Below are 14105 nucleotides of genomic sequence, written 5' to 3'. Positions count from 1 at the left end.
CAAGCTATCTTAAAAACAGTAAAACTTTTTAAAGAACTTGTCTTTTGTTTATTGAAAGGTCTTGACGATACAGTTAAAAGGGAATTGCTCAGCAGTTGTCAAAAGTAAATTTACCTGAAATCTTTAGACTTAAAAAGTTTAAGCCTGTAGAAATTAATGAAAGTTTCGAACTTAATGAGTACGTTGGTCAGAATTCTTGCATACTATTTAAAATAGTTCATTACTTATCAAATTGTTAGAAAATCCATCTGATTTGTTGGTCCATCTAGATTACAAAAATATGCAAATGCTTATAAAAAAAATAGTCTGTATCAATGGCTGTTGTGAATGAACTATTTAATTGGTAAAAGACTTGAACATTTGCTTGAATTGATTAAACAATTAAATCGAATTTAATTGATTAAAAAATTGAGGAAAAATTGCAAGACATTTTACTAGTTTTGAAGGAAAACAGTACTAATTTTCCTTTTTATTAATTGTAACTGGTCCAAAGAAATACTTAATAAATTACAAAAAAATGTTATATAAGAACTTTATATATAAGAAAAAACTTTATAAGAAAAAAGATATAATAAAAAAAAATATTTATATAAGAAACATTAACTAACTTTTTTTATGCACTACAAAATTTGTTTGTAAAATCTTCAAAAAAAATCTTTCACAATTTAAACAATTTTCTTTGTTTTTTAGGTTTATTAAGTATAATTTTTAGATTCTTTATCTAAATTTCTTGTTAAATTCAAACTTTATTGTGTTTTTTAATGATTATTTAGGAGTGATTAGATGAATATACAATGAAAACATAGTGAAAGCCCTAAAAAAACAAGTCATATTTAAAAATGTGTTATCTTAATGCATTTTTAATATTTTCAGCAGAAATTTTTTACCAACCTTCCTAATAGTAGAGCCAAGTTCAAACAAAAAAAAATTTAAGTTCTGATGATCCTTGCTCCAATTAAGGCAGTGGTTTAATAAATAATTGGTTAAAAATGGCTTTTTTTCAAAACATTCATACCCCCTAGGAAGGTCAGGAATTTTTTTGTTTTTGGAAGTGTTTTGTATAATAACATAAATTGGGAAAATAAAGTGGCAAAGTTGTAGTTTTTTCAATCCCTAAAAATGGGGTTGGAAAAACTACAAATATTTGTGTGTGTACACATTTTTTTTTGTCATACTTACTGTATAAAAACATTATAAAATAAATTTATTTGTAGGACGGCTTCTATTACATAACTGGTAGAATAAAAGGTATAAAGTTTTTTTGTTTTTTTTTTAAATAGACTTTTAGCTAAAGCTGGGTTATGACTGAGCTTTATTTTTAGATACTGTTCATTTTTTGTTTTAAATCCCAACAAATATCTTAATATAATTAAGTGTTTTGTATTGTTTTTTTATAAAAAGAATTGATTATTACCGCTGGCGGAGAGAATATTGCTCCTATACCTATAGAAGATAATATTAAACTTGAAATACCTTTTGTTTCCACTGTAATGGTAATAGGCGACAAGAAAAAATTTCTTTCCTGTATTATCACACCTCATGTAAGTGTTTTTCAGATTTTATTATTATTATTATTGTTTGTTTTTTTAATGCTATTTTTTTAGTTAAATAATTTTTTTAAAGGTTGAAATTGATAAAGAAACAGGGCTGTCAACGGATAAACTTCTGCCTTCAGCTGTGAATTATTGCAAAGAGCTTGGTCTTGAGGTGACTAAATCTCAAGATATTTCTCCTAATGTTCCTGAAGTTCTTCAAAAGGCTATTCAAGATGGTATTGATCGAGCTAATAAAAAGGCTGTTTCAAATGCTTCAAAGGTAAATTTTATTTTACATATGCATTAAAGATTTTTGTTTTTTTCTTGCAGTCTATATTTAATTATCCCAGATACCGCATTTAAACTTGGTAATGTAGTTATGCTTTGTACATCTAACTATGTGAAAACGTTTTTTTTTTTTTTTGTAATTAACTAGTATTAAACTGTTATATATAAGATATTTATGAACAGATGGTAAAAATCAGCACTACTTTGTTAGTATTTTTATCGCACATAAAACACAAAAAGTTGTTGCTGCACCTCCACTATCTTGACCTTCTCCACCACTATCTTGATTTTCACCACAACCATCACCATCTTGAACTTCATTACTTATATCTTGATTGACAGATATTTTCTAATTAATGGGTTTGTTAAAAAAAGAGGTTTTTGCTTTCAAAATATCTGTTTAAGCATTATAGTCCACCCATTATTCATTTTTTTATATAAAAATTAATTTTAATGATTTTAATAAAATATATTTAAATACAAAATAAAGAAAATTAGTTTTTAGTTAGCAGTATCAGTTAAATTTAATTTTATTTGTAAAAAAATTAAATTGATATCTTTGCATGCTTCAATTCTCTGATTGAATGATTGTGATTGAAATTAATGAAACTGATTCAATTCACTTATTGAAGCAGTTTATCATGAATAAAATTATTTTTCTCTACCAAATTGTTGAAGATAAATATCAATACAACTAAAGTAGCATTACTGCTGTCAAGCCTTTCTACTCAGTGTAGTTAAGGCAATTTTAAAATATTATAGCGTCTGTAAGATATTTCGTTGACTACAACATATTTCCGTTAAATGGTCTGTGAATTGTGAAAAGGTCTGTGAATTATGAAAAGAGGAAAAAAAAATTAAAATAATAAATTTTGTGGTATAATAAAATATTAATGTTTGTAGCAAAAAAACAGACACCGAAGATTCTTTTTTTTTAAAAAAAGAAATCTTCCTTATATCACAATTGCTCGTCCAAATTTGAATAAGATTTTAAATAAATACGTTTTTTAGGTGAAATGAACATCATAGTTTTATAATATGATCTGTTCTGATCGTATATATTTGCAATTTTCCATAATTATAAGCTCTTTTATGGACGGAATTCTAGTGTTTTTTGTGAAAATTGATAGAAATATTGTATTTTGATAGCTATATATAGTTAATATACGTCAGAACCAATTAGAACTAGGATCTATTGTAGGTTAAGTCACTTTTTCAAAAAATTTTAACTAAGTTCATGTTAAACGCCGATGAGCGAAATTTATCTAAAGACTCCAAAATAGTGTTCTTTAGATTCACATTTATTAGGGGTAGTGAAAAGGTCTTGAAAATTATATATAAAAGAGAAAAGTTTCTTTAAATATTAAAAAAACCTAAAGTGAAAAAAAATATAACATCTAAAGCTCTTGTTTGGACATAGTATAAAATCATGCTAGTTTCAAATAAAAGAGTTCAAACGATTTGTATATTGCCTTAACTACACCGCGTATTCCAACTTTAATTGGTTGTAGCTAAATTGTTGTTTTGTTCATTAACGCATATTATTCAGAAAAACTGAGAATTGCTTTTAATTTGATCATTGCATTATACAGATGTTTTTACTTAAAAAAATTATTTTAACTTTATAACAACACTATTCCACTTTTTTTTTACATCCAATACCAGCCTAGTTTTATTATGAAACATTTACATACATTTGTAAACTTTTATTTTTAAGAGTTGATTTGTGGAACATTCAAAAAACTTTTTGAACCTTCTGAATCATTAGGATAATATTTAAGTTACTTTGTTAATCATCAGTAAATGTAACGCTTGCTGAGTTGTATGACTCGTTAATCTGTCTGAATTTGTTAAATGTAATTTAATCATTATAATCATTGAATTTGTCATCAGAATCAAATGTTAATCACTTTCGATACCTTCATTTTGCTTCTCACATACTGCTATCACATACTGCTTAATGAAGTCCGTGAGCACAACACAATTGATTTCCAATACAACTTAGCCATCAAACAAAACAAATGAATTTATCATTTAAAATCAAGTTGTTATTTATTTTATAACAACGAAAAAAAAGACATCGCATTTTCTTAAATTTTGAAAAAGATTTTGAGTATAAAATTCAAACCAAAATGATTGTTAATAAATTTGTGAAAAGTTTTATAACTTTATATAAAAGTGTTGTTAAACTTCCTTGCTTTAGATTAATAATTTGAAATTTACAGTCATGCTTTGCAACTAAAATTTGATGAAAAGAATGTATAAGTGTAAAACCATTCAATGTTCTCTTATATACTAATTTTGTATTTTTGTTTTTGTTTTTTACCAAATAAAAAATGCTATAAATAATTTTATATGTTTATTATTTTACAGTGGTGCTCTAAAGGAAGGGTCATTGCTTTGCCATATCCTATTGGTGATAGCTTGATATCGTGTTGAATTGCTAATAGCCTTACTTTAATATCTTTTTTTAACTATTTTTTAAAGTTTTATTATAAAAACAATAAACCACTGAACAAACAGAGCTATGGGTATTAACAAACGATTAATACCCATACCTCTGAAGAAACAGGTTTATAGGTAATAACTAATGATTGAACAGGTTTATAGGTAATAACAAAACATTGAACAGGTTTATAGCTAATAATAAACCATTGAACTAACAGATTTATGAATGACAACAAACAAAAGACCTTTTCAATTTAAATAATCTGGTTATTTAGGTAATCAGGCTATTTAGTACTAAATAAGTTGAAGAAAACTTTGAAAATTTATTAAACGTATGATTTTACTTCAGGTGCAAAAATGGAAATTATTACCGTTAGAATTTACTACTGCTGGTGGAGAACTTGGTATGATTTGATGTTTATCTTATGCATCTTGCTAAATTTTTTTTTAACGTTAAAATGCAGTGATTTTAATTTTTTTTTTGTATAAATTTTATTTATAAGTTGTTAATTTTTTGTCATATATTACATTTATTTTTATACATTTTATTGTTCATAACAAACACTTAGTTAAATAATAATTAAAAATAATAAATACATTTAAGTAACAGTAATAATAAACCTCTAGAAATCAAATATAATCTTTAAGATTGAAAATTTTCGAAATTTTGCATTTAAATATTACAAAATGAGGTTCATTAGTGATACATAAATGACGCATAATTAGCCAATAAAATCTTGGCTTAGCTTAATTTTGAAATGTAAATCGTCTTTTTAGAGTATTCTTGTAATTTTACGTTGTATTTATATATTTTTCAATCATTTTTTTATTTTTAGGTCCTACACAAAAATTACGGCGACCGCAAGTTATGAAAATGTACAAAGAAACTATCGATGAAATGTACGAAAACTTATAAAAATGAGATGTTTTCTTTTCATCTTTTATATAGACTTTTATATAGTGGTTTTTGTAATAAAAAAAACAAACTGTAGAATTTTTAGCACTTAGAAAATATATTTTCTAAAAGCTATTGATTCAGTTTATTCATTTTTTTTTTTTTTTTTTTTTTTGGTGATTCATATTCAAAGTTGATAACAAACGCACTTGTTTTTTTTTTTTTTTTGAAATTTTCTTGCCATATCAAAGATTATTAGGAATGGTCAAAGGTGTCAATAATAATTGAAAAAAACTAGAACTTTACTCCCTATTGGTATATAGCTTTCACTTTTCAAAATCTTTCACTATCGCTTCTAGAAACTACTCACTGTTCAATCAAATATTACAATTCACCATGGGGTCTTTCTTTAAGTACATACATAGGTTACCCAAAAACACACGAATCTCCCGTTCTCTATATCTCTTAGAACTTGAATCTATAGAACTGAACTCTATATCTCTTAGAACTAGAATCTCTTAGAACTCTCTATATCTCTTAAAACTTATTATTATTTTTTTTTTTTTATATATAATAAAAGCGTTGAATTTTATGAGTTTAAAAAAAATCAATATTGCATCACGTAACAGAAAAATAACTAAAATGTCGAAATAACTGGAAAAAAAATTGTTTTTAACGCTTTGAAAAATTTCTGCTTTTGGGAAGATAGAGATTGATATTGTAATAGGTAATGCGTACGTACACAGAAAGGGGTTGCTAAAAGCGTATACCTGTGTACTAATAGAAAGAGGTCCAAAATCAGTGGTTTTGCTAGGTACGTACGTTATGGATGTCCTATCTATACAGCTATGCATTTAAGTAAATTGAGATTTTTGCGTAAAAGTTTATTTGAAAAAAGTTATTTTTTTTTTTTGCATTGTTAAAATAACCAATAAAATATTTTTAATCACTATTCCGCTTAAATCTAATGAGAAGTTAGACGATCAATTTTACCGATGATATTAAAGTTTAATCGAGTTTATTAAAAATGTCTTTTGACAGATGATGACTAATTTTTTATCTAGTTACTCCTATAATCGCTGCAATTAAAGGTTACTGTGTGTTTTTGTTGTTCAATTAAAAAAAGAAAATTAAACATCACAAAACTAATATTTTATTCGTACGATATCTACTAGCATAATTTCAAATTTTTATCTGCGTACAAGTAGGTCAGAGAGCAATTAGCACTTTATTGGACTGATGAAATTAATAAACCATAGCAACGTTGTCTAACTTCACATAATATAATATACTGATTAAACAGCACATGGTTTAAAACAAAGAAGATCGATTTGTTGTCTTAGTGCCCTATATCATCAGAATTTGATTGTAGAATTGCTAAGAATTTGGAACAACTTTTGAATGGGTATTGGGTAAAGGTGCTACGTCAGATGTGCATAGAAGTTGACGAATCAATGTAGAAACGAGTGCCTCATTTCTATTGAGCAAAAGAAAAACCTAGTTCTTATCTCTCGATTAAACTTGCTCGATTAAGCTTTCATCAATTGATTGCAATAATATTAATTGTATAGCTAACTGATTTTTAAATTAAAAGAATAAATTTATTTTTCAGATTTATTTATTTTTTTTCATAAAAAAAAAGATTGATTAAAATAACATTTCAGTTTAAATTTTTGAGATTGAACCGTTCTCTTTTCAAAAGTCCTGTTCAAAAGAAAGAACTTTTGTGTAGTATACTGATAGAAATTCAATCATTAATATACTCACTTTCTAAACCGAAAAACAATCTCAGAGACTTAATGGTTATTGAAAATGTTGCTTGTAACGATGAAGTAAGTTAAGTTTCCCCCATTTGCAACCTGTTTACTTTCTCCAGTTCTATGTTCATATCTACAAATAACTGGTCGATATCACTATTGAACATAAATAAGTTAGTGCCATCAGCATACATAATTTTTCTCAATTTTTTTGTAATCACACCATGTCTCGCTCAGATAATTTATCTGAAAATAATTCATATGATTATTTTTAGGAGGTAATATCTGGATCAGAACGTTTTTAAACGTATTAATTTTTCAGTTAATAATGAATTAAATTCAAAGTTTTCTAAAACAAAATCCACAGCCGTTTTAAATAAGAGTATCGTCAAAAAGTATATATACAATATTTTTTGAGCGCTGGTTTGCTTATTTCAAAATCTTTTACAATAAATTTGTCGCAAATATTTTATAAATTTTGTCGCAAATATATTATAAATAATTTCGTTCCATCCATTAATTCTTTTTCTTAATTCATTTGTTTTGAAATAAAATCTTTAACGAATTTTTTGAGTTTACTTGCAGCCTAGATGGTGTTCACTTGTCTTTAGTAATTTAACAGCTATAGTTCTTTCAATATTCTTTATCAAATTATATTTATCATATTACTTAAAGATAGATTTTAAATACTTTTTTCAGTATTATCTTAATTTTTGAGTTCATTTTTGATTATTCAATCAACCCAGTCTTTCAGCTGTCTGTTCAAATTTTCACCGTCACCAATACTGATTTCATATTTAATTTTTTTTTCAGTTTCAGAATTTAGTTATAGCAAAATTTAATAAAAGTAAAAACTCAACAATTAGAGTAAGAGGAAAAAAAAGTAAATTGTTGGAGAGAAATTTTGAAACAAATATCCTTACCAAGTACTTGTATCCACAGTAAAACTATTGAGCAGCCCAAGATCAGGATTCAGAGATCACAATGAAGTTAGTTGTTCTAACAAAAAGAAAATTGCTTAGCATGCATATGTCAATGCCACTAATTTTTAGTTTCATATACAATATCGAAATCAAGAAAAAAATCAAAATTAAACTCTTTTTCCCACAGTATTTGTTATGAAATCTTATTAGTAACCAAGTAAGAGGTAAAATAATTTAAAAAGTCAAATCTGAGAGTTATAACGGTATAATAAATGACTCAATTTCTAATATTTTTCATGAGGATTAACTAATCTTTGCAATAAAATATTTTTCAAGACGTGATAGAAAGAAAGGTCTTTTAAATTCATTTCTGTTGTAAAATAAATGTTGTTTTATTTGGAGCAACGTGATTAAATGAACCAACTTAGCTGAATAGGTTTAGAATACAAGATGGTCAGCAATGGTAGATGCTGCATTAGCTGTGAAAATTGGTTATGGCAACAAAAAAGAAAGTTAAGTTAAATTTGCAGTTCAAAAAATAAAAAAAGTTACGTATTTAATGCAAATTCACTTTGAAAAAAAAAATTGTTCTAACGACAGTAGTATAAAATACAATTTTACATAGAACATTATGCTACGAACAACTTACTTTATTCTAGAGAATATTTATATTACTAAAATTATTGTAAGCTTTTACCAATAACTTCAGGCGAGACTTTCAGAAAGTTGAAAAGAAAACAACTGAGTAATCAGGTCTTTTATTACCAGAAAACATTGTTGCAGTGGATTCGCAGTGAACCTATATAAGCATTTTAAGCTGTTTCTTGGGGTTTTCCTCATCTTTTACATAATGAACCATTAGTGGCATCTGTTAAAAGTGGCTAACTGATAACTTTTCAATATGAAATATAATAGCTAATCATAGGCTAGCCACTTTTAGCGGCTGCCTCTTATCGTCTACTAAGTAACCGTGAGCAAAACTAGAGTGGACCGCTCAAAATGCCTACAAAGGTCCACTGAAAATCCGCTATAGTATAATTGTTGGATTCAATGTGGAAACGGATTAATCACGCAGACAACCAAAAAGTTAAATAATTTTTCATGAAAACAAAGAAGTCTAGTTTCATATAACACTTTACAACAACAAAAAAGTTTTATTGTAAACTTGTTTTTTGTTTTAATTGAACTTTTGTTGTTTCAGAGGATAAATAAGAAACTATAAAAATCATATCAGAAATATAAAGTTGAAAAATATCATTTGCGTTACCAAATGTTAAATTATTAATTTTTCACAACAATTCCAATATCTAATCTATAGGGAAAAAATTGTTTTCTGTCCTAAAACTTGAAAAAAGTTACTTTTAAAGTAGTATGATAAAAGACAGATTAAATCATGCAGAAAATAGATCTTCATAATTAAGTTAATGCAGGTAAATTAAAAATCCAATTACAAGTTTCTGCATTACTTTTTATAAATTATTCAATCCCAGCGGACATAATGACGTCCATAAGACGTCCTTAGTTGGTTTCAAATAAAAGACTTAAGGACGTCTATTCCAGACGTTTTTAAAACGCCTTTTCAAGACGTCCTAGAGACGTTTTATGCAGACGTCCTAATTTTACCTAGTCATTCTTTTAAAAGCTATACAAAAATGCAATGATATACAATATACACCTTAGATTTGATTTAATCTAGGCAAGGAAAGGTATAAAGAGAAATCAAAGTAAATAAAGTATAACTTGATTTATTTAAAATAAATTATTAATTTATTTAATACAAAAAATTAGAAAAGTTTTTTAAACAAAGTTACACTTTCGAAATTAAAAACTAATATATTCTGTAGAGATTGATAGTGTATTATAAATAAAAGAAAACTGCTGAAAAGTGCAAAATAAATAAAAAATGCAACAGTTGATTGTTTTTAATTAAGCCATTATTGATCGATATCGATATTAATGTATGTTCTCTTTAATCGGTTAGAAGAATACCTAATTACTCTCCCAATAAGTTGGATGGCATCCAACTAATTGGTTAAGTTTTCATTTGACTTTAAAGCAGCTTCCAATAAAAACAACAACACATAGTTCAATAAGATCATAAAATAAAATATACTTGAATACATGTCATGTTCCATAGCAAAAATAAATAAATTTTTTTTTATTAAAACATCATTTTTAATTTTAAAAATTAATTAAACACATTAATAAGTTAACGAGAATACCAGTGATAGCGTTGCATAGGCTTGTCAACTCTTTAAACTTTTATTCTTGTTTACGCCATTCATGCTGTATTCTGACAAAATAGCGTCTGTTGGCAGTCTACATATATAAAAAAAGATGATAAATGCCATACTGTCAAACATAAATGTTAAAATTCAAACTTTTTTTGAATTATAAAAAATTATAACATTTATTATAATTAGTATAACCTGGATTCTTATCGCCAAATAATGATAAACGTTTTTGATAAAAGTTTTACCTAAAAGGAAACAATGCAATAAACATTGAAAATGTTCATCATAATTTCCTCGAGAATTTTAAATAAATATCGTAATAATATATAACATATAAGGGATTGTCTATAAATTATGCAAAGCTAAATTTATTTTTAAAAAAGGAAAAAGTTTTTTATATGACTTGAGGCTCTGCGAGGGAAAACTTATAATCTTTTTTGTTTATTGGTGAAATTTAGCCCCATTCGTTTACTCATATATATATATATATAATATATATATATATAATATATATATATATAATATATATATATATATATATATATATAAATATATATATATTATATATATATATATATTATATATATATGTATATATATATATATTTATATATATATATTATATATATATATATGTTATATATATATATATATATATATATATATATATATATATATATATATATATGTATGTATATATATATATATATATATATATATATATATATATACATATCTATATATATATATATATATATATATATATATATATATATATATATATATATATATATATATATATATATATATATACGGGGGCGGATCTAGCATTTTAAATGAGTGATGCAAGATTTTTATCAACCGCCTTCTCCCCGAGCGTTGGCAGACCGCCCTAGGCGACACTATTTTAGGGGCGTCAATTTTTTTAGCGTCTTGCTACCTAAGGGTGTTTTTTTTCTAAAGGTTTAAAATTTTTACAAATGTTGCCTTGGCTATTTCGTTCATAAATTAAACAATTTTGAGCCTAATTTACTTAACAAAGTGCACCAACGAGAAGGTAAGCCATAGGACTTTGCACTTCATCAGTATACTGTCATTTCGCCTAAGGTCAACCCTCCATTTCTGGATTCTTTCCTATTCTTGATAGGCATGGTATGTAAAGTAATGTTGCCTAAGGTTAGCCCTCCATTTCTGGATTCTTTCCTTTTCTTGATAGGCAGTTTATGTAAATAAATTAGTAAGGTTGTCTAAGGTTAGCCCTCTATTTCTGGATTCCTTCCTTTTTGTTGATAGGCAGTTTATGCATTTAAAAGTGATTAAAAGTGACATATTTGTTGACAACAGAATCATTTATTACCTTCCGTACTCCCAAATGCAACAATTTATATATATATATATATATATATATATATATATATATATATATATATATATATATATATATATATATATATATATATATATATATATATATATATATATATATATATATATATACATACATATAAATATATATATATATATATATATATATATATATATGTATATATATATATATATACATATATATATATATATATATATATATATATATATATATATATATATATATATATATATATATATATATATATGTATATATATTAAAAAATCGCAATAATAACGACTAGAAAGTTCTTAATTAATAGTGTTTTTGTTTTTGTTATTTAAAAACATTTTTTTAAAACATGCGTGTGAAGTGTTGCTACATCGACTGTTTCATTTAATTTGATGATTGTTTTAAATGATTGTTTTATTAAATGAAACAACACAGGAAGGAGACCTAGGTATTAACATAAGCAATAATCTAAAATGGAATGACCACATCACAGCAATAACTAATAAAGCTTACTCAAAACTAGTTACACTTTAGCGAACGTTTAAATTTTGGTCAACTGACTTGTTTACTAAACTATATACAACTTATGTTAAACCTGAATTAGAATCTTGTGCACTAGTTTGGAATCCACATTTAAAAAATGAAATAAAAAAACTTCATAGAGTTCAGCAAAGATCTACAAAGCTTGTGCCAGGTTTAAATCACAACTCGCATGAAAAACGTTAATCGAGCTAAGGGTTAGAAAGTCTCGAAACCAGAAGAATTAGAGGGGACCTCATCCAATACTTAAAAATTAAGTAATTTAAACAAAGTAAACTGATATCATCCAATCTTAAAAACTTTTTCTTCAACTCTCAAAGTTCCACCTTTAAATATTAGAGAAGAACCACACAAAGATAGTGCCTTGTTGGTACAATTTACCAAATAACTAAGTAACACCAAATACAGTTTACGAATTCTAGAGAGAATATGATGTCTTATCGCACAACAAATAATTAACTTATTGCTACTATAGTCTATAGTAGCAATAAGTTAATTATTTGTTGTGCGATAAGATATAGTTATTAGATTATAGACTATAAGATAAGATATAGTCTATAGTCTATAAGATATAGTCATAGACTATATTATAGTAGGACTACAATAATCCTACTCTGCAAAGATTTGTAATATCTATGCTGTAGATATAAGTAAATAAATAAAAACATTATATATATATATATATATATATATATATATATATATATATATATATATATATATATATATATATATATAATATATATATATATATATATATATATATATATATATATACACAGAGGCGTAGAAAGAATTTTTTTGTGTTCGAGATAGGTAACTTCCAGACATGGAGCAAACTCCAAACATTTATATGTTTATACTTATGTCAAATAATGAGGGTTTGCAAAAAATTGCGATGACTGGAGGCGGGGAACAAAAAAGCCCCAAAATTTTCGCCCCCCCCTGCCCCAAACGTGAGAGCAACAAGTTGATGAAGTATTTTTTGTACTATTCTTAACTAGACTTATATTCATCGATAAATTTTAAGTTTCATAGTATTATCTATTAGCGTTTAAAAATTATTACCATATAAAATTTGCAACCCCCTCAAATTGAGGGGGGTTTAAACTTTATATGTTCATAATTTTTGAACGCTAAAATAATTTAAAATGAAATCTAAAATTTATCGATGAATATAAGTCTAGTTAAGAATAGTACAAAAAATACTTCATCAACTTGTTGCTCTCACGTTTGGGGCAAGGGGGGCGAAAATTTTGGGGCTTTTTTGTTCCCCGCCTCCAATCATCGCAATTTTTTGCAAACCCTCATTATTTGACATAAGTATAAACATATAAATGTTTGGAGTTTGCTCCATGTCTGGAAGTTACCTATCTCGAACAACAAAAAATTCTTTCTAGGCCTCTGTATATATATATATATATATATATATATATATATATATATATATATATATATATATATATATATATATATATATATATATATATATATATATATATATATATATATATATATATATATATATATATATTATATAACGCAGACACACAAAACATCATTATTATTCTATAAAAAGTGAAATGTCATGTTGCAACATATCACTTCGTATCTTTTACTGAAATTTCCTCACTATACTGGCAACTTATTTACACTTAATAACTTAACTCAATTTTATTTTATTTAAAAATTGTATAGAAAATTGCAAAATAACTTTAAAGAATAAATGACCAACCAAAATTAATTATCAACCAAAACAGGCAGACATTTTTAATTAAACGAGTTAGCCCATAATATTTTTATCTATTTATCAATTTATTTATTTCATCACCCAAAATTACTGGTAAAAAATACAGTGGACATAAAAGTAATAGTTTATACTCTAAGTTGAAATTCTAATTTAGATTCTTCTTAGAATGCTTTCTTCCAAATTTTTGAATATTATTCTTTATTCTCTGATGAAGGTACGTATGCAAAATTTTTAAACTATTCAAATATTTAATTATTATACATCATTGTCATGAGCTTTAAATCAGTATTACAATGGTGAAAATTTCATAAAATACAAATGATTCTACTAAAAATTATGCCCATTTAAGTGTCAAAAA

The 14105-nt window shown here is 25.5% G+C and overlaps 1 protein-coding gene across 1 annotated transcript in view; it reads left to right on the top strand.

Moving 5' to 3' along the window:
* Window positions 1–5301, top strand: part of LOC101235394 (long-chain-fatty-acid--CoA ligase ACSBG2) — a 53871-nt gene extending 48570 nt beyond the window's left edge. Inside the window, exons 14-18 of the mRNA XM_065815329.1 lie at window positions 1215–1248; window positions 1402–1541; window positions 1624–1815; window positions 4621–4675; window positions 5108–5301. Of these exons, the coding sequence (XP_065671401.1) occupies window positions 1215–1248; window positions 1402–1541; window positions 1624–1815; window positions 4621–4675; window positions 5108–5187 (501 nt within the window). The 3' untranslated portion in view covers window positions 5188–5301. The remainder of the gene's footprint in view (window positions 1–1214; window positions 1249–1401; window positions 1542–1623; window positions 1816–4620; window positions 4676–5107) is intronic.
* The last annotated feature ends 8804 nt before the right edge of the window (window positions 5302–14105 follow it).

Source organism: Hydra vulgaris, chromosome 13 (genome assembly GCF_038396675.1).
Source record: "Hydra vulgaris chromosome 13, alternate assembly HydraT2T_AEP".
NCBI classification, from domain to species: Eukaryota; Metazoa; Cnidaria; class Hydrozoa; order Anthoathecata; family Hydridae; genus Hydra; species Hydra vulgaris.
This window is presented reverse-complemented; position numbering and strand designations above follow the sequence as displayed.